General features: G+C 34.6%; 1 protein-coding gene across 2 annotated transcripts; it reads right to left on the minus strand.

The window, feature by feature from the left end:
* Positions 1-202: 202 nt before the first annotated feature.
* LOC123536304 (uncharacterized) lies at positions 203-14,569 on the minus strand. Of its 2 annotated transcripts, XM_053528504.1 has the most exons (14): positions 13,830-14,569; positions 12,149-12,232; positions 10,593-10,955; positions 9,288-9,352; positions 8,621-8,781; positions 8,239-8,354; positions 7,361-7,431; positions 6,883-7,038; positions 6,438-6,485; positions 5,798-5,962; positions 4,961-5,052; positions 4,466-4,521; positions 567-753; positions 203-411 (listed from the first exon to the last, which is right to left on the minus strand). In XM_053528504.1, exons 1-13 carry the CDS (start codon positions 14,419-14,421, stop codon positions 716-718), a joined length of 2,007 nt encoding a protein of 668 aa, XP_053384479.1. In that variant the 5' UTR covers positions 14,422-14,569; the 3' UTR covers positions 203-411; positions 567-715. The 2 variants fall into 2 exon arrangements, with proteins under 2 accessions (XP_053384479.1, XP_053384480.1); XM_053528505.1 differs by lacking the exons at positions 203-411; positions 567-753 and having other exon boundaries at positions 772-4,521.
* Between the last annotated feature and the right edge of the window lie 7,873 nt (positions 14,570-22,442).

Consider the following 22,442-nt stretch of genomic DNA (forward strand, 5'->3'; position numbering starts at 1 on the left):
AGTTTTAAAAAGTGAAATGAAAATTATCAAATAACACGGTGTAGGTTTTTTTGTCTGAGAAATACGTATCAGTGGAAAACACTATGTGTCAAACGTTTTCCATATTAATATATTCGCTTAAATACAAACAATGTGGATTTGTTGCTTTTTTAAAGTTTACATTATATATATATTCATTAAATCAGTATATTGGTGGTACAACCAGTGAAAGAATCTTATAGTATTCAATAACCGGAGGGAAATGCTTATAAAGGGGTTTCTACGTATATAGAGAACCATCGAAATGTTTTGTGTATAAAAATAGCTCACATCGATTTTCAGGATTTCTGATAAATCTGTCGGATAAGCGAGTTTTTGGTTAACCTTGTTAAACAAATTTTCTTGGACGGCCGTCTTCTCTATCCAACCTTTCTGTAAATATAAAAAAGAGTTTGTTACTACTGAGGATAATGAATGAATGTGTTTAAAAGTGGGATTTAATATATAATATCCCTATGATTAAGCTTAACAATAAACGTGCTCAAGTTAAGAAATGATGCTGTCATTCGCGATATATGTAATCATACCTGTTTAACATCAATCTGAGTTTGAATGATGCATTTGTAGAATTGCCTCTGAACGATTCTGTCTATTATTGCCCTGGAAGTTGTCAAACCATCATCAGAGGATCGCTGTATCTGTTGTAGAATATCGTCCGTCAGATGAGTGTATGACTTCATGTCGTGGATGGTGTCGGATATCCGTAGTTTTTCGCTTTGTAATATGCAATAAAAGTGTTTGAATACCTTGTTGAAACTAAGATTATCATCATGATATTTTTATGTGTTTGTCTTAAAGCGTAACATTTGCAAAATTATGTATGCCATAAACTCTGTATTTTCAGCAATGTAAGATTGACAATTGAACATTTTAACAAGCATACTTTCAAAAGACTCCAACATATTCACTGTATGGTAGCTTCACCGGTAGTCGTGTGTTTTGAAACTGTCCAATAGATGGCTTTTCCCAAACAAAAAAGATAAGAATATCGCTTTTCACAATTTAATAAAACTTTATACCGTTTTAACACATCATTCTAAGCATAGTTTGGATATAAATGATAAAAGCATTCCAGTTTAAATTATTAAGTGATAAAACGTGCAGATTATGTTAAACAAGAAGTGAAAACGAAACTTTTAGATAATGTTACAATTGCACCAACAGTACAAAACGGTTAAGAAGAAAGAAAAAAACAGTTTTGCCTATGAAGTCATTGGTCTCTCATTTGAAAATTTAGTAATTTTGCTACAAAATTCAACCAGAAGTCAACCACATGTACCAAGTGTGTATGGTTTGGATAGAGTAATCAAGGAACAGTCAATAGTTTGGATAGCAACTAAATTCGCATGATCGATACTAAGGTTATTTCCTTCACTATTTTTTTTTATTTCAGGATGGCCTTATATAAGGATAGCATAAAATCTAGTGAGTAATTGTTTTTTTACTGATGTGTCTGAATGTAATGGATTCATTTCCAGGAATATTATTAAAATGGAGCACTATATGTCATTATAAATAGGTCAAAACGACCTTTAAAACATTGAATGTAAGTATGTTTGCGTGCCAAATCAGCGCAGATTATCCAAGTCATTCGTTTTTGAAAACCGGGGTTCGATCACAACCCGTCAGTGTCGATGATGACTTTATCTAAAACAACTTCTTTTTAAAGTTTATTATTAAAAATGTTTGTTTGCCTTTTCCCTTACCAGTTGTAAAGGAACACCTATATACAAATTAGGTTTGGGCAATTCCAGGAACTTGAAGAATACGCAGGGCTCTTTCACATATCCTTCCTTCGGCTTTGACATCCTGATTTGGTTATATATTGTATGTAGGCTGTTATATCAGTAACCGCTAGAAATTTATTGGAACTAAACACAATCGTTCATCGTGTTGATCTGACATGCAATGCACAGATTCGATAACTCTAGTTTTTCTCTCGAAGTTTTGCCCTTTTTTGATTTCACAATTTTCGTGACGTTTTTTTTTGTATATATACATGTAGTTCTTTGGCTAGCAAATTATTTATGTCACAGATTCATTAATTTAGCTTTCTTTAGTTAGAAGGCACGTGAAAAGTCTAGCTTTGTTGTCTTTCTTCAAATCTGATATTTGCCCCTTTTCAACGAGATAAATGATTTTAAAATCCAAACAAAAGTATCATTGACCCTAAAGTGCTCACATGTGTAAAAGGCTTTAAATGTGTTTATATAACGTAATGGTACAATAACAGATTGGGTTTAAATGAATACCAAGGTTCTAGCAATTATGGATTCAGAGAAGAAGATATTCAAAGTGGCTATGTTATATACATATCCAACACATGGGTCTGGCCATTTTTGAACAAAGAGCAATAATTTGAACACTTACGGTAGACAGTCAAACTGCCTTAAGTCACATGCCAATTTCAAAGTTCTAGCTATTATGGCTTCAGAGAAAAAGACTTTCAAGTTTCTTGTATATAAGCATTTACATGTAGTATATATGGCGCGTGGCCATTTTTGACCCTAGGGCAATACTTTGAACAATTGCGGTAGAGAGAAAAACCCTTATATCACATGCCAAATATCAAGCTGTAGATATTATGACTTTAGAGGAGAAAATTTTCAAAGTTTCTTATATATAATCATATAGGGAAAACCGCCCATGTCATCTGGCGGCCATGTTTATTAACGAAACAGAATAATTTGAACAATCTTTGTAGAACGTCACACAAGAACAATTTGTGTTAAACTGTTTTCAAATCAGGCCGGCATTTTCAAACAAGAAGTTCTTTTAAGGTTCTTCTATAAACACATAGGGAAAAGATACCACACCCTCTGGTGGCCATGTTTTTTTGACATAACAAACTTGGCAGAGGGTCACACAAGGACCATTTGTGTAATATTATTTTTAAATCGTGCTAACAGTTTCACACAAGAAGATTCTAAAGTTTCCGCTATATACATACAGGGAAAGTGACTACGCCCTCTTACGGCCATGTTTTTTGACGAATCGGAATATTTGTGATTTGAACAATCTTTGTAGAAAGTTACATAAGGACCGTTTGCGTGAGATCATTTAAAATCGGACCACGGGTTAATGAGGCGATGCCGTTCGATTTTTTATTTTTGTTATTTTTAGCTCAGGTGGCCCCTATGTGCAACAAAGCGGAACCGTATGAGAAGCTTTGGTAGAAAGACCACCCAAGGAACACCCAGGCTAAGTTTAATCAAAGTCCAACATTTTTAATGGGGCCAAATTATAAATAATCTAGCCGCAATGCATGATTAACAATATTATGTAGTTAATGCACCTAATCATACTGTAAAGTAATTCGCTTGTACGTTTGAATTTCCAACTATGACGAATGGCGTTTACCACTGCTTTTGTTGGTGTTTTAGATGAGAAAATCTCACCTCTATGCTTGGGAAAGAACCCCAACGTATAGATATCGTAGAAGAAACAAACAAGCAGTTAGGAATCGCATCGGGATTGTCATTAGGAACACCACCAATGGGGAGTGTAAGCCTTTTAGTACACATTGGAAGGTGATAATGTAAACTCATCATCCAGTAGCCCTGTAGAGCCACCACTAAATATTCAATCTATCGCTTAACGTATTTCTGATCCCTTGACAGACATCGTTTCTTTGTGCATACGCTAACGCAAATATTACTTGTGAGGTGTGCGTCGATGTGTATAAATTTAACCTGGCCTCATGAAACTTGTGCACCAAACCGTTTTCAATTTTAAGATTTTTTTAGGTCATCAGATTTCCATTTCAAACAATCATAGACTTCCAAAATGGCAATAGTAGTAGCATCGGTTTGATAAGCACTAGTAAATTTAACAGTTCATACTGAAAAAAACATTCGAGTCTATCATTGAACGTCTTTAAGTATATACATTCATAAAAATGTTTTGTTTCCTTTTGAATAATTGGGTGTTTTGCACATACCACAGTTGATGCATCCTTATAAAAGATATTTTCTTCAAATATATTCACACCCATAATGTCAAGATAATTGTTTGATTTTAATAACAATATAAACGAAACATTTTCAAGCTCCTGACATGAATTAAGCAATTTCTATGAAAGAAAAAGACATATTTATGTTAAATATCATTCAAATCGCAATGCCAGTGGACTTCTTTGGACATTATCAAGGTTAATGAACAAATTTGAAAAAGATGTATAAAATATCTTCAAGGACTTATATGAATATGATGTTCCTTTGTTTCTTGTTTAGAGCGGCCATACTGGACAGCTTACCTTGTATTTACCACACAGTGATAATTAAGATTAAATTTTATGTATTTCGTAAGAAGTCTTTCTCTTTATAATATATTCCAAAGCTAAATCACAAGTACCTATATTATAACGACATTGTGATATGTTTCAAACAAATGTATTAAGCTTTGGAAATAACTGATTTAATTTTACCCTTTTCCCCGACGAAAGAAATCTCGTTGTTAGCAGCAAGCAATGCATCACGTATCCTAAAAATATATAAATATGAGCGTGACTGTACTAATTTGCATGGACTGCTTAATTTAATGCCCTGAAAACTGTTTCCGCTTACATTGAAATATCATATACAACTAATGACCCTATGTTCGAGCAACTGGGACATGTTACATCAGATAACAATAAGTCCAAATATCTGCCAAAACAGTTTGGGGAAAGCGGATAGGTTGTTGACAATTTAAAAGCGTTTAACACCCTGAAAATACTCTTTCCTTAATGTTACAACAGATAAAAATAAGTCCAAATATCTGCCAATACAGTTTGGGTAAAGCGGATAGGTTGTTAACAATTTAAAAGCGTTTAACACCCTGAAAATACTCTTTCCTTAATCATTATCTGAACTTATATCAAATAAAAATCTCCGTACAGTTGATCTGCATTTACATATTAGGGTTTAAAGAAAATATTTACATCATTCCAATGATATTGTGTGTCTTGTGTTGATACGCTCTTCTGTATAAAGTCATCCGGGTGTAAAACATATCATACAAGTCTTGGGCTGCCTAAAATCAGACTTTAAATTCTTAACTGGAATTGTTCTAATTTTATGGAAATTTATCAGTGAAACAACGTTTCTAAAATCACGTAAGAAAACCAAGAAAGGTTATTTTTAAATGTAAATACGAAAATTATTTATAGAAAATGTTTGTAACCTGTTTTATTCTGTGATATTGGTACATTAAAGTAAAACAAAACTCAGATAGTTAAACCAGAAAACAAAACATTGGAATTTTAAAAAGCTTTCGTCCTGTTATCATGGAGTTCGTGAACTGAATAGTGACACTTGTGAACTTCGTGGTCACGTTGGTCCAGATGTTCTACAGAATGCAGTTAACAGTTAAGCCATTTTCAGCATCGGCAGCAAGACCGGGATAAAGATCCACACTATCTTCCCTGGTTCGAACCAAGAGGACTCATGATCTAGGAGCTTTACCTGGTTCAGTGTGACAGCGTGTGCGTGTGATTACACCTCTGATGTACCTATGCTCGGTCGCCTGGATTCGGCAATTCACAAACTTTTTTGACACGCGAATGTATCCACGTATACAGTAGTCATATATTTTACACTTTTTGTTTGATCTTTTGAGTAGACATAACTACCTGCAGCACATATGGAACACCTTATTATAGGAAGGCGGTGCTAAAGGCAATGTAAACATTCAACGTAAATAACTTGAATGTTAGACTCTAAATGACTGGGAAATTATACAAAGTTGACATTCCATCTACATTTCCGGATCATATTACCTTGTCCCTGAAGCCGATTTGTCTCCTTCCTTCCGCTACAAGTACTCTAGCGTGATGCATTAATCTACTGTGATCAAAAGTTGTTTTCATGCCCAGCATGTAACTGTCCCGGGCAAGGTAGTCCCATCGGTCAACGTCGATTCCGGTCACACGGTTAGCTACTACCTGTAAGATTACAGAAAATAATCAACGGCTTGTCAATTGATAAATATCTATAAATACTTCATCCAGGCTACTGGTACTTTGCGAAACGGAACGAAACGAAACGAAACGGAACGAAGGGCACCATATGGGGGGAAATAAAAAATCAAATTTAAATTTTAAAAAATCAAAATATTATAGTAAATTACATGAACCCTGTATAAACATCAGTTGTTGAATGATGTATAATGCTCCACTTAATACATACGCCTCTCTTAAAACTTATACACGATCTACTTCACCGGTACGAAAATATGTGTAAGTGATAGTTAAGACTGCTACCGCGAGAAACTCTTGGTCAGCTTTATTTGGATTTATTAACTAAAATAAGAATAAATATCAAGACAACCAGTTTAAGTTCCTGCTGAAATTGATCTTTATTTGTTTTCAGTCATTTAACAGTAAAGTTAGTTTTTAAAAGTAAAGAAAAGGAAGGTACCTCGTATAAAAAGCTCTTGTTCTTGTTTCTCCCTCTGTGAGGCCAAACCTTAAATACCGGTAAATAGAATCAACATAATTAACCTTAACCAATATCATTCAGATTATTGCTTCCATATAACATGCTTGGAAAATTGAACTTTCATTTAAACTCTCCTCCTTGCAGTCAAATACTTGAACCTTAAACGTTACTAGTATTACATTTTTAAAAACATCGGGGATGAACATGCAATGCTTTGAGTATACGTTTTTCATTTGCGTAATATTTGTATGAAACAAAGGCACTACTTTTCAGATTGAACACTAAGTAAAACATATCATCTACTGTAAATATGTTCAAATCTATATGAATCCTTTCTAAGCAGAGGACGCAAAAGAAGAAAAAGACCAGCTGTCAAAAGATAAAACCTAGACAGTATGAAATAAGTACACCTAGTGATACCTACTTCTGCGTCTAAGTCAACTGGGACATCAATCAATTCTTTAATGAATTCTATATCCATTTCTTCAAAGCTTGGTATCATCTGTCGGAAGTACTCGTGAAGTTTACCGCCGTTATCACGCAACAAATATTCAAACATCTTCACAGAAGCCTTCTCATGCTAAAGTAGTCATAATTTTGTACATCTTGACAGCTTGTAAACAAACATATGCTACATGGATTCTTTATGCATATATCTCTTGAATATTATAAACTTTTTACTGCAATGAATTTGCAAATTTAAGTAATTAATCTGAATATACTAAGAAGCGCAAGCCAGGGACGTAGATCTAATTATTACAGCTTTTGAAGGAAAATAATAATTCAAGAGATTTTTAAAGTATGTTTAAGATAGTATTACAACATCGAAATACGGTCATTTTTCAGGAGAACAGATACACTTCTTAAGTCTAAATCAGACCTATATTAAATGATTTTATTACCTTCCATACGATTTCTGGATAAACAGTTGGTATGAATTTGTGTTCAAACACATGAGAAAATGGCCCCTGACCTAAAAAGTGAGAATAAATGTTCTTCACCTGCTCCTATCAAAGACGCTTCTCATGCATTCATTCGAGAACTGGAAACTAACCCTTTATTAACAGAGTAAAAATGCTTGTATGCATGTTTTGCAGCTTGATCAACGACATTTAAACTTTGCGTGGTGTTGTCAAGCGCAATATTGACGTTCCACTAGATGGCACTCTATTACGCCTTCTTGACATTAAGGTTACAACACACTAAATAGCTGTTCTTCTTTATTCTATTATGTAAAATCTACATATTTCCAATGGCCGCAGCACACATCAGGACCCATGTTTGATGCAAGAAAAATATTTCCAGTCAAACTGCAAAATCAGCTTTAAAATGAGACCTCAAATTGTAGTGGTGTATGATCTAAGTTTCCATGTAAAATTCTCTCATGTTGTTATTTCATTATGAAACTGCTACCTACATGTTAAGCATAGATCTGCCATGTGATTTTAGCAAAAACAAAATTGCAAAGAAAATAAGGAAAATAGTTCTACAGAGCAAAAAAAAAACAAACAACTGAGGACTATTTGTATCCGTCATTTTTTTCCGCGCCATTTTCCTATTAAGTGTATGTATGCCTTAATTATATCTTATCTGCAGTATCTGATGACGTAATCAAAGAGATATCTGGTTGTATCTTATCAGAGAATGGGAGAAAATGCAAAACACATATACATGATACAACTGCAATTCAAATGAATAAATTGTCTCGTATAGAAACAACATGAATATTCGTGTTAGCGTTTAATTTGATTTTGGCAATGAGTAAAAATCGCTATATTACCTAGGTCATGACAGAGGGCGGCTATTTCTACACACAGAATATCTTTTGTTGTGATATCTAACTCTGGCTGGCCTTCTTTCAATACTCTCAAAAATTTACCAGCCAAGTGACAAACGCTGAAACACAAGTTGGAAACAACATGTAACTCTCAAATATGAGATTTTTCTTGTTTATATACTATCACAACTGTATAAATAATCTTTTGAAAGGGAAAAGACTAAATCTTTTATTTAACTATCTAACATATTGATATTCATGTTAATATGCAAAAAAACAAGTAAAAAAGAACACTTAAAACAAACAAAAAAAAAAAAACAACAATGTTACCAATAATGAAACGTTTGATTGATTGAGTGCTCTAATTCAAGCAAACGTTACTTACCCAATTGAATGTTCGAACCGGTTATGACTCGCACCAGGGTAGACTAAGTAACAGGTCTCTAGCTGTTTAATGTACCTCAGTCTCTGGAACTGTGGTGTATCAATAATCTTAACGCACAATGGATGTAATTCTATCTGGCCGTATAACGGATCGTTGAATACCTGCTTCGGCAATGAAAGACAGAAGTTTTCTTATGATATACATTGTACATAACAAAGAAATAGACTACATACAACAATGATAAATTTCTTTAAAGGTGCACTTTCAGGGACATACACAAACGAATATGTATTTATATATACGATAGAAAAAGTGGAAACCCACAGGTCGTCCAACACAACAAAAATGAAAAAGTTGCAGGTTGTGTTTGATTTAGCCTGATCACGGACGGTAGCTGAGAAATACGTGCTTCTGTCTCAAACCCCAACGCAGTGATCTCCCTTGCCGCTTCGCTCATTAGCGAAGCGGCAAGGGAGATCACTGCGTTGGAGTTTGCTACTGTCCATGTACTGCAGCCCCAGGTTGAGCTGAACTCAACATCTGCACCAATAAACCACAAAATATTTCTCGCCTAAACTCGTCTCATTATAGAGATGACTGGTGCAAATTTCATTAATTTAAAATGATGTCATTAATGGTTTGAAAACTGATTTGCCGTCATCCATACCTTTCTTCTAAGCTTTCTTCTTTTCACCTGCGGTGTAACGTCGTCTGCTGGGGCGAAATCTTTATCTGAAATACCCAGATAAAAGTAGATATATTTTATGGGTTGTCTCTTGTTCTCAAACTGTATAGCGTATCTAAGTTAATATTTTCGACATCGGTTTCCGAACCGGTGCATCGGCACTCCACTTCAAGGAGCTGTCTTGGCTCTTTGTATGCAAGGCGTAATAACATCTACAAGACGACCTTTTTGAAACACGGAACGCAACCGAGCAAACTTAAAGCAGGCTCGGTTTGACTCGCTCTGTTCATGAGAAGTAATGAAAGGTGCAATATCCCTAAAACCGCTTAGCAACCTTGAATGCAGAACGTGGTTCTATTTTTTATACTAAGAATTTTTTCTAGAAGTTGAAAGAACGGAGAATCGAACTCGTTTTTGCGTAGTATGGCCCGCTGTGTCCACTTTATATTCAAACCTTACCACACATTATAACTGGTTAAACATTGTACAGATCTTTTAACTTTCAGCAGAGTAATATTATTAGGTTATACAGCATTGCTCTGCACAAGATAGTTTTGGACGAATCCAAAATATTTTTCGGATTCGTACAATTCTAGATGTATCTCGTATTGTACAGAACAACGTTCAATTATCTTCTCTCCTAATATGTACTTGTACCTTTCTGGTCCTATCACATGCCAGATAAAAATGGAGGCAGTGACACTGAAGGAAGCAAAATTACTTAATTTCAAGGATCACCATAATCATGATCTATAACATACAATGTATTTCAATATATTGCATCATTTTGAAAAGCAAAGTACCTAAATAAGAAACACTTAAAGAAAGATCATTTAACGAATCGAAACTGTCTTACATTAAAGCTTACACCTTTCTTCGTTCACCTTTTCTGTATCAGAGATATAATTCTTGATGGAAATACAAATCTATGAAACTCTGAGTTTTTAGAAAATGTTGAAGTAACGTTACCAAGTAAGTAGATTGAATACGAAAAAAAGAATAGCCTGATTTAGTGGTGTTCAATCTTTAGGAGATTCGAACCAAGTTGTTTAATCATTCAATACTAAATATATTGTATCCAATATTGAATTACATTGAACTGTCCCATAGTGCAAATGCGAATCTGTGATTAGCAGAGAAAACTAGTAATAGAATAACATGTAACATTAAAAGTAATACTGATATGGGCAAATGGTTAGCCACTGCCGTTTTCAACCGTTTCTGTATCTTTTGAATTACAAGGTACAATTTCTTTTGTTTATAACAGTATAAACAATTAAAAGTTACCCAGTTTCTTGATGATTTCCCCATAGTTCTCCGGTGTTACACATATCTGTATAGTCACTATGTCATCTACAATATCCTCGAGAGCTTCTGTGATGTCTTGCAGACGTCTCTGAAGGATTGGACCACTAAAGTAGTCTACCAGATAAATCAAAGACGTCACGGAAAAGCATGTAAACTTGAACATAATTGAACCTGTACTGTCATTTTCGACTTCTGGGCCCATTTGACGAACATCGCCCTTAATTTTCTCAATACATAATCTTATGCTTGTTTGAAGTATCCCTGATACACTCCCTTGATGTGCCGCTGAAAAAGCCTCTAATTCCTCTCCCGGACCTTTAAAACGTATTGCAATCGAAAAAGCTGCAAATACAGTGAAAAGTTCAATTCAGTTCAGTTGCTGCAAAGTCTATGCCATGTGAAGAAAGTCTGTTATCAGTAAAACAAATCACTTTAGCTGGCCTCTTCAAACATATTATGTCAATGATTAGTAACTCATGGTACAGCATAGACCCTGTCATGTATATGTCATTCCTTTTAGGTTTTACTTTATTGATGAGTCATTGTTTATTGACCTAGTTTTGAGGCAACATGTAAATAAGTTTTCATATTCTATTGTATTCCAGAATGTTCTACCACAATACTGATAAACAGGATGTAACAATTATTTTTAAAGTCTGGATTGTTCTTGGTTTTTCTAGAATGTTCTTTTTATTCTAAGTGTTACATGAAAGTTCTGGAACCTTCTATTATGCATTAAATAGAGAGCTGACTGACAACAGGGCAGAACCTTCAGTTAAAGATATTATTTAAAACTTCCCTGTATTTCTTAATAACAAAGTATTACAAGTTTGGATATTTAACATTTGAAGGATTTACATTAAAATTGTATATTTAAAAAGTTCTCTTTGAAGAGAGGATTTATTATCTTTCGACATACTTAGATATAGTTTTGATTTGTGAATAATTTGGAATTATTACTCCTTGGACTTAAATTTGACCAGGGCAGGATTTGGACTATTTTTACACATGAGATTGAATTTTACGGCTATTTGACATTTTAAAGGTATCTGAATTGGCACTTTTATGAATAAAATTTTGTTATTGTTAATAGTTGCTGATTTGTTTTTCTGTAACTTTTACTTACTGTAACAAGCAATTGTTACCTTTTGACGTAACAACCCCTATACATATCAGTGTATAAAACTGTTTAGTTTGTACTGTTATCATCATTAAAAGTATCCAGCTGACTAGAATGATGTACACTGCACATGTTTCGTAATTTTGAATTACCATGGGAACGATTGAATACCTTCTGACGACATTTTGCCGACCCATACCAATATTGTGCCAACCAATACCTACCTTTTGCCGATCCATACCTGTATTGTACCGGTCCATACCTACATAGTGCCGGCCCATGGCGTTACTTTGCATGTCACGTGACACTGAATTTATTACGATGTGTGAACTCTGCATTCTTATTTCACATTATGAATCGTATCAGATAAATATAGTATCATTTAGTAGGCTATAAAATAGAATAAATAGATTACGGATATCAATTTTTGTCGGCTTTCCATTTGCTTCTAATCTCTCTTGAATGTCTTGCAATTCTGTCATTAGTTCATCAACTGTTTCTGAAAAATAATTAACATACAATGATATCTGAATTGTTAGTTTCATTTAACTGAATCTATCGATAAAAGGAGATAAAAAGTTATATTTATTTCAGGTGCTATGTGCATATCGTTCCCCTTTATGCTTTATTTTGTTGTTGTTGTTTTATATTAATGACTCATTGTTTAAAGTAAACTTAAGCCTGACCTAGTTTTGAGACATTATGTATGTCAATAGAACAAATAAAGAAACACAGTGAGGCATCGCCTAGAACGGTCAGTGGCAAAAACACCACTGGGGAACTTAAACCCGTTTATGGTGCGCACCTAACCATCACTCCATGTTCCAAAGTCAAGTGACAGTGTAAATAAAAGTATTCCCCGCCAGGTGAATCGCTAACCCACGCAATGGCAACAGAGGGAATAGCATGTACAACACAAAAATGCTCTTGTAAATTTATATAAAAATCAAATCTTAAGAACCAAAAACGCATGTACTCAATGCCTTTGCAGAAGACAGAGCATCAAGAGAAACACCCTTAAGGGCCCGACAAAACAGGTCCGAAGATAGAAATCAGACACAATCAAAGAGGAAAGCGTAGCGCCCAACTGTAAAAGGCTTGAACACTCAACATGTGGTGTGTCTCAAAAACGTTGGGTCATAACCTCTTTTTTATAAAAATAAGTCTCAGTTATTCTGGATTTTTGCAGAATCTTCTTTCTATTCTTGGGCTGGAACATTCCATGATGCTTTAATTTAGGTAGAACCTAAAGTAGGATCTTATTGAAAAGCTTTGCTGTATTTATTAATGACATAATATTACAAGTTTGGACATCTAACATTTGACGGATATACGAGTACATCAACATTGTGGAGTAAAAATGTTTTCAAAGAGAGGATTTATACTCTGGATGAAATTTGGAATTTGTCAAGGACATGATTTGGACTATTCTTGCATATTAGAATAATTTGACTTAATGGCTAATTAACTTTATTAAGGTATTTGAATTGTTATTTTTCTAAATATATTTTGTTATTATTAATAGTTTCTGGTTTGTTTTTCTGTTACCTGTAGTATTTTAAGTAACAAACAATTGTTACCCTTAGACGTAACACAAGAGCTAAAACGGATTATACATTATTTTAAAAATGATATCCATATAAAGTGATTGTAGTAATATTAAACGCCTTCCGGTTTCTTTTTAACAAAGTTTTCATTGCAAGCAGTTGTTGATCTCTTATTAAATTAAATTTCAAGAAGTCTATGTACAATCTGTCCTCTGTTTCAATACAAAATCTAACTCTAATCATAAAGCAACAAACGGAAATAGCTGGGTGAACTCTTATGTCAGTCACTGTTTTCTAGCACTAATGTCAATCAAAACCCTGTTTCCGAAACCTAATGACAGTCACGCACTGCGTTAAAGAGCGTGTTAGTGACGTTAGAAACATGAACATTACCAGATTCGTCGTCAAACAGTCTATTTTCTTGATTGAAAAATGATCCGATTAAAAAATAAAAATGTTTTTGCGCTATTAATTGTTGAGCGATAAGTAAGGAGAAAAGTGGATTTTACATATTTGTACATGAAACAGCAATAGATGAGCTGGTATTACCTTTTGTGATTTCTATCCAAACGCGATATTTTCTTTCATCAAAGAACCATTCTTTTAATTTCTCTTCTCCTTCTTCAACATCAGCCAATTGTACATTCTCCATTTCTTTTATAACGTTTTCCAGTTCCACCTCCAGTTCAGGATTTTTTAACTCGGTTGAACACCGGCTTGTAATACCTTTGATTCTGTCAATGTATGTTTTGTACTTCTGATCATCGATGTCACCATCTCCTAAATGAACCAGCGTGTTTCTTATTTTCCTCAAGAAATCTATGTCTTGCCGGACACGTTTTTCCAACCCACAAAAGTGGACCAGAAGAAAGCAAAACGTGTTCAAATCCCAATTCTCTATGTTTGTCGACTTAGAATATCCAGGGAATAATTTAAGTTTTAGTACTTTTCCAATTTTTTTCTCGAGAATCTTCTCTCTGTTTCTATAAAGGAAATGATCGACAGTCCAAGGAAATGGGTCATGACCTTCTGGTGTAATGTCTCGAACCCTTTTCAGAAATAACTCCTTTGTTATCCTAAATCCACAGCGATGGACAACGATAATCAGATGTCCATATTTTGGTGGTCTTTGGGGAGGCATATTTCTCTTTTTAATTATGTTTAACCTCGTCTATGTCACTGTATTATCTATACCTTGCCACTTAACATAGACACGTCGCAAAATAATAACACTTTTCTTCGGAGATTTCAGATCTTGAAAATAGAAAAAAAAACAAAGATGACTTTACAGCTTTATCAAGAACTGGGAAAAAACTGCATACATTATACATAAAATGCATTGCTACTATTCATTTGATTTTGTTGAGAAGATATATGACGGAGCATGTGGAAAATAAAATGTTTAACCAGAAATTTAGTTTTTAGAATTTTCATTTTGTTTTCGTGACTATTTCTTCAAATCATCATCAAGTCTTATGCGCGGGCTTCTGCAGACGTTAATACACAAAAAAAACGTGTATTATCCCTACATTAGATCCAAAAGTTAAAAAAGACGCCATTTCAGTACGATCGGAAGTAAGATAAATAAAATCTGAAAAGTAGATCCCTTGGAAGCACCGAAAACAAGGCAAACAGTGAAGTCGGGTAACTGACCCACCTGGATAACTGAGCCACTTGCCGATTATACCTGAAAATTTTCCGATAACGGTTGTTTCCCCTATGTTATATGTTGTCATTTACTTTCTGAGAAGGACACAAAGTTTTGCAGGCAGGAAAATTCAAATTTTGAATTATCATCTCTGAAAGCGGGCATCACTAAAAGAACGCAGTCTAGTATATTAAAGTACCACGTACATTTCTCATGTTAGAATTGTTGAAAATACCTGCCGTACAAATCTTCTGTTAAGTTCGGATAACATCAGGTGTTCATTTGCATGAAATGTAACTAAATCGTTTCGAATGATTTGGGTTAACTTCCGTATTGCAAATTTATAGGCCCCTAAGCTTCAAACGATTATTTTATATATCCAAAGTCTTATCCAGTACAGAAAATGCGGATCTTCGCAAAAAAAAAAAAAAAGAAATATGTAATTTCGTGCAAATATTTGTTGTGTATACGAAGAAATGTCCTGTATAAATGAATGAATGTATATGCCAAAGTGTATGCCATTTTTACCAAAATGCATGTAGATTCTACATACCAATAATAATATTAATAATCTGCAAAGACAATTGTTTATGGAAAATCTTATGTTCTGCGATGTGCTATGTGAAAGAAAGCATTAGCGTATCTGGGGGGGGGGGGGGGGGGAAGGGGGGTTATACTTAAATATCAAGCTATTAGAAATGCATACACTGATGAAAGAATTGCCATAGAAACGGTCCTGACTACTGTATGGGAAAATATTCTTTGGAATCCTGAGACTAAACTTTCCTTGAAAACAATATTTTATTTTTTAGTTTTGTTAGCGTTTCAAAGTATGATATAAAATCATGTGCAGAGGTACAATCTTGACCTAGTATATTTCTGAATATAAAACTTGTACTTTACTGTTGGTTGCCGTGGCAACAGGGCTAAAATGTAGAATATTTTTATTTTTTGGCATGTTTTGGCATTAATATTTTTTATTTTTTGACGTTTAAGGCTTGATCAGTGTTGTAATTAATAACAATAATGTTCTTGTAAAGAAAGCAGAGAATTATCTTCAAGTTGCCATGGTAAACTGGTCGTTTGGTAACTGGTTAAATTATGTTTAGGATAAGTAAGTTTTCTTCGTTTGATGTCACCACTTAAAAAGCTCAAACAATTAGCTGTGATAATATTAATTTCACTCACTTTGTTTTGCTTGCGAAAAAGGTTTAAAATTATTTCATTGCCATGGCAACAAAAGTAAAACTGTAGAATGAACTTTATCATCTCATATCATTCTTCTATTTCAAAGGTTAAAGAACTATTTTATATTTATGTTTTCCAGTGAATTATAGAGTTTTCTCAGTGAAATAAAACTGATAATCCACAGTTTTGGAACAGTAGATTATCATTTTATTTTCACTGTTTTTGCCGAACTAGTTCCGGTCCTCCTTCGCGATTGAAGTCAAATTGTATACCGAGCGTTATGAATACCAGGGACCATAAAGACGATGACGTTGTTAAAATGACGTCATTTGTGGATCTTTCCCGCGATTTTCGACATTTTATAAATTACGCAACAAAAGTAGAGTTTTACACATGAAATAAAAAGAAAATTTGTTTGTGTCAGTGAAATATCAATTTTATTTCACTCGTGATCACCAAAAAAGTCACTCGTGAAAATATCAGTTTTTGATGCTCACTTGTGAAATAAAATTGATATTTCACTGAAACAAACAGATATCCTCTATACAATGGAAAAAATAGAAGCTGCACATTTCCGAAGAGGACCAATTTAAAAGCTGTCCAGACTCATTGCCATGGAAACAGAAGAAAAAGACAAACTTATATGCCTTTCATGATAGCCTTTCAGTGGTGACTGAGCATGAAACTTACATTGTTCTATATGGTTTGAATTTGAACTTTGACCTATGTGCCATAACGCTATAGCGGTCTTCTACAGAACATAGGCATTCATGCTATTAAGCTTGATGACCACGTGTCAAAGTGTTCTCAAGCTTATATACCCCAAACCACTTTTTTCTTCAGCTTTTTATAATAAACATTTTTGGTCTTAGTGTCACTGTGACCTTGGCATTTAACCTACTGACATCTTACAAAAGGGATCATCTACCGATGAATTTTGACAATCAAGGCTAATAAACACAATTTTTGGATAAAAACTTGCATATACAAAAATCTACATTTGTTTGATTTTTTTATAATATCATAAATAATAAAAAAAAGGTATCTAATTTAAAATTTGATAACATTTCATTATGAAACTGGTGGAAACATAAAAGAAAAAATGTAAGAAATCTTCATATTTAAGGGAAGTAATGCTGAAGAAAATACACCAACATTTTCTTATAATTGGGTCCGTATGACACAGGAGCTTATATAAAAATATTTAACTGACGGTACAGGAAAAGATCAATGTTGACTTTTGACCTTCAGGTCTGACCTTGACTTTAAGCTAAGGGTCTGGGTGTTGGCTCTACATGACACATTGTCTCATTATGAGGATCATTTGTGTGAAATAATATTAAAATCCCTTAATTGATGACAGAGTTATTGACCACAAAGTAAAAAATCCTATTGACGTTTGACCGTAGACAGTGACTTTTACCTTTGAATTAAGTATAAGGGGTTGCATAAGACACATTATCTCATTATGGAAATCATTTATGCAAGTTATATTAAAATCACTTCATGGATGACAGTTATTGACCATACAGGAAAGAAAAAAGCTATTGAACTTTGCCCTCCAAAGAGTGAACTTGGCTTTTGAGCTAGGGTGTGAATGTTGTGCATTACACATCGTCTTATTATGGGGTACATCTGTGCCCAGTAACACTAAAATCTCTTTATGGATGGCCTAAATATGGACCAGACAGGAAAAAAGCCCTGTTGACATTTGACTTTCAAGTGGGACATCATGGGAAACATTTGTGCCTAGTAACATTAAAATCCCTTGATGAATGACAGAGTTATGGACCGGACACAAAATTGAGGACGGATGGACAGATTGATGGACAGGCAGTAAAGTGCATTCCTGTATTCCCCGAAACTGGTTTTCAACCAATAGTAGACTAAAAAATCTTATTAGCTTCTTTAGTCTATCTGAATTTGTTTCGAAACACGAGTATGCAAATCCAAAAAAATATCAGGTTGTCATGGCAACATGTAACATATTCTTACATTTCAAAAGAAATCATTGTGACAGGAAAGGCCGTACCGGCGACAGTAACCATCAAAACAAATCAACACCCTTTACAATATTTACAAATTTATTTACATAAGATGATTATTAACAATGAATAGATATGAAAGAAAAAAAAAAATGATTATAAGAAAGAAAAAAAAAGAAAGTTCATTTATCTCAAAGATACAAAAGTTCTTATAGTCCATTCTAATCTGACGTGACACAGGTCTTTAATGTAATTGTGAACTTTAAGTAGCACAAACAAAACGTAGCTTTCTGAATTCAGTCCCTTTAAACCGTGAATACGTTGATTCCGTTTGGCTCCCTATGGGGTAGGTGATTGCATCCCTGAGCTGACTCAGAGGATAACAAAAATCATCGTCTTTGCGGTTTACGGCACAACCATGGGACGAAAGCTCTGCGCTGGGAATATCACATCCAGGCGAGTGAAGACAATGAACCTCGGCATTGTATTTCCGGGTTATGACATCACCAGGTAAAATCGTCTTTGGGAAGAAGCTAAAAATATAAACATATGGAAGCACCATAGCAAAACAAATAAGTCAGGGCATAAAACTGCTCCTTTGGGTACAACAATACCTCCGTAGGCTCCCATAAATAATACGTGTTTACTTATACAAAACGCAGCTATTATTTACAACTACAAATTAACAAAATTCAATATAAATCAAACGTTATATCATAGTTGGCATCCATATAATATCTAATGCCATACACTACAACGGACATTAATTAGATGTGCTATAGACTGGCACACAATTACAAATTACAATAATATATTACATACATGGTACTAGACTTGCCATATAGATTTATACATAACAATACAATGCAGTAATGGCGTTCCATAATTAACAAAATGTTTGACATAAGTTTTTGAAACAAAGTACTTTATAAATATAAATGTTACAAATTTCAGTACAAATTTTACATCTTATATAAACGAAACTTTTTAGATTCTCTTTCGAAATAATTGACAAAAGTCTAAAAAAATTTAATAAATCATCCTGACATACCGAAATAGCTAAAATCATATGCCGAAAATAATGTTACAGAATTCTGTAGATGAACAAAAATTTACCCAAAAGAAATCGTAATGCAAAAATCATACAAAAGTCTAACAAATAAATTTCTTACCTCGATCGAGCAAATTTCTAGCAAGAAAATAATTCAGACATAGATCGTCTATAAAGTCGTAAGGTGGTGTGCGCAAGGCATATCTATCCAGTCTATTTAAAGGGTAATGTCCCCCAAGTACAAAATTTCATGGGTTTCCCAGGGCTAAGCCGTGGACTCCGACTATTGTCATTTACGGGATTCACGATATAGCGGGAATCTAACTACTTTGGCGCGAATTTAAATTGACAATTTGAGGCCCATTATAGGGGTTTTGGGGATAAAAACATAAATTACTGAAGTTATAAAATATCAACTTTCTTATTACTGAACAGAATTTAATAAAATTTTACATGGAAATTTAATTATGAAATACAGAAAAACATGAGAGGTATTTCATGCGTGAAATCTGACATTTACCTCAATAACTCAAAAATTTAAAAAAAAGATTGATGCAATACCTGCATTTACACTACAGATAAATTAAGGCCCGTATGTCAATTTGTGACACACGCCCCCCCTTAAAAAGAAAATTCAAAATTTCTTAATTGAAAGGCAAAATGCCCATACTGAAAATAGCAAACACAAAAAAAAAACACACACTGTCACTATCTGTACACCATATAATATAGCCACCTGTCTACACCTACCAAATAATCTGCGCCTACATTTTCTCTACCAGGAATTGCTCTAATACGATCCTATATGGCTGCAATGCCAATGCCCATCTCATCAGCCTGGAATTGCTAAGTTCGCTTTATTCAAAAGTGAGCGGGCTGATGATCTGTCTCTAATACAAAGTCTTTACCGAACAAATACCGGTGAAACTTAGCTACTGCCCTACTATCGCTAAACACTCCTTCTCTTTTCACTGAGTACTTTTGCTCCCTAGGTAGCAATTTTCACTAGAAATACGCTACAGGTAATTTCTCTCCATCATTTTCCTGAAGCAATACTGAGCCTAACCTAAATGAAGCATCTACTCTCAATATAAAAGTCTGATCTAAATCTGGCAACTTCAAAATAGGCGGACCCATTAAGCTAGCCTTCAAAGTCTGAAAACCCTTTTTCCCTTGACTTTCACCCCACTCTATAAGTTTTGGGTGACCCTTTTTCGTCAAATCTGTGAGTGGAACTGCAATGGCTGCAAAAATTTGGATAAACTTCTGAAAAAATCCAACTACACCTAAAAAATGACGTATTCCCTTTCTTGGTTTTCGGTCTTTCGGCATCCTGTATGCCTTACCTTTTTTGGGAACTGGTTCAAGGGTCTGAACATCTCCATCAGGGTGCCCTAAACATCTAACTTCTGAAAACCTATAAAACCCCTTAGTCGGTTTTGCTGTTAACTTAGCCTCTCTTAGTCGGGTTAACAACTCAGTAAGGGCTACACATGTTCTGGCCATGTGATTGTATACACCAGGATATCATCTATGAAGCTATCTGAGTGCCCTAGGTCCTTCAAACCTTCCGCATCAGTCTACAAAACGTGCGGGTGCGTTAACTAACCAAAGGGCATCTTACGGAACTGGAAAAAACCCTTTCGGGGTTTCAAAAGCAGTCAGGGGTTTTTGCCTTTTCAGAAAAAGGAACCTCCAGTAACCTTTGCTCAAGTCTAGTTTAGAAAATATCTATACTTAGATAGTTTTGGGAAAACATTTCCTCCATGTTTGGCATAGGTTCAGCATCGAAACCGTCAGTTTGTTGACCTGACGAAAATCTATACAGAACCTTATACTTTTATCTTTTTTCCTTATGAGGACGATGGGGAGGAAAATGGAGCATTGGATGGTTCGATTACCCCAACTCCAACATTTTATCTACTTCCTCTTTCCCCTACGTCTGCGAAAAAAAAGGGAATAGGATAACCTTTACTCTTATCGGATCTGTAGTTGACAACTAAATATCATTTTCAACTAAAGTTAGTATTTCCAGGAATATCTGTCAGTACATCTGAAAAATTTTTCTAAAAATCTACTACTTCCTGCTTACATTCTACTGGTAACTCTGGATTTACCTCACATCTTTGTACGTTTCTGTACCCTGCTTTATAGGACACAAAAACTATACCCTTTTCTACTCTACTCGAAAACTCATCACTACTTTCATTCGGATCTAATCGGTCATAATCTCTCTGTTTCCTCCTCTACAATAGCTGCTCCAACCTACTTAAAATACCCTTATCTGGTATAGTTTACTATCATCCTTCCTTTCACAGTACTTTTTCAGCATGTTTGCATGAAACGTTTTCAACTTTCCGTCTACATCTATCCTGTAATCTAGTCTATTTACTACCTCTACTACTACGTAAGGACCTTCCAATGTAACAACAACTTATTATGTTTCGTAGGTAAAAAATACAAGTACCTCACTCCCTGCCCTAACCTCCTACTCTAGCCTTCCATTGTAATACTTCTTGTATCTAGCACTACTTTTGCTAACTGTTGCGAGCTATCTTACACGTATCCCCAATTTTTTTCTTGCAAATCCATAACAAACGGGTAAGTGGTTTTAACCTCATCATTCCCGTCTTACCAGCCCATAACTCTCTTAGCACAGTTTCGGCCCAGGGTTGTTCTGCCGTAAAGAAACTCAAAGGGAGAAAATCCCAAACTTTCTTCGGAACTTCACGGTAACCCAAACAACATAGCATTCAAATACCTATCCCAATCTCTAGGTTTTCCACTACACATACGTTTCCCAACATTTGCTTCAAACTACCGTTAAAGTTCTCTACTAAACCGTTACAAAAAGGGGTGATACGGTGTTGTAGTTAACTGCCTTAATGACAATAACCTACTAACTTCTGCCATAAGGTCTGACGAAAAACTGCGATCCACAATGGGTAAGCATTTCCTCTGGCACTCCTAATCTACTGTCATATCTCCCAATGCCTCTGCTACTCTCTAAAGTTTCAATACTAGGTAGTGCTATAAGCTTCTGGATATCTAGAGCTAATATACCTAGTCCCAAAAAGTACCTGTTTTCCTATCAGTCATAGGTTTGATCGGACCAAACGATATCGACAGCAACTCTCTTAAAGGAGTATCAATCAAAGGCATTTTTTCCCAACGGAACTTTACTTACTCTACCCTTAGCTATAGTACGTTGACAAATACACATGACTGACAGTACCTCCTAACCTCTGCCATTACTCCTGGCCAGTAAAATTCGCCTAATACCCTATCAC

This window comes from Mercenaria mercenaria, chromosome 17 (genome assembly GCF_021730395.1).
Source record: "Mercenaria mercenaria strain notata chromosome 17, MADL_Memer_1, whole genome shotgun sequence".
In the NCBI taxonomy this organism is placed as follows: domain Eukaryota; kingdom Metazoa; phylum Mollusca; class Bivalvia; order Venerida; family Veneridae; genus Mercenaria; species Mercenaria mercenaria.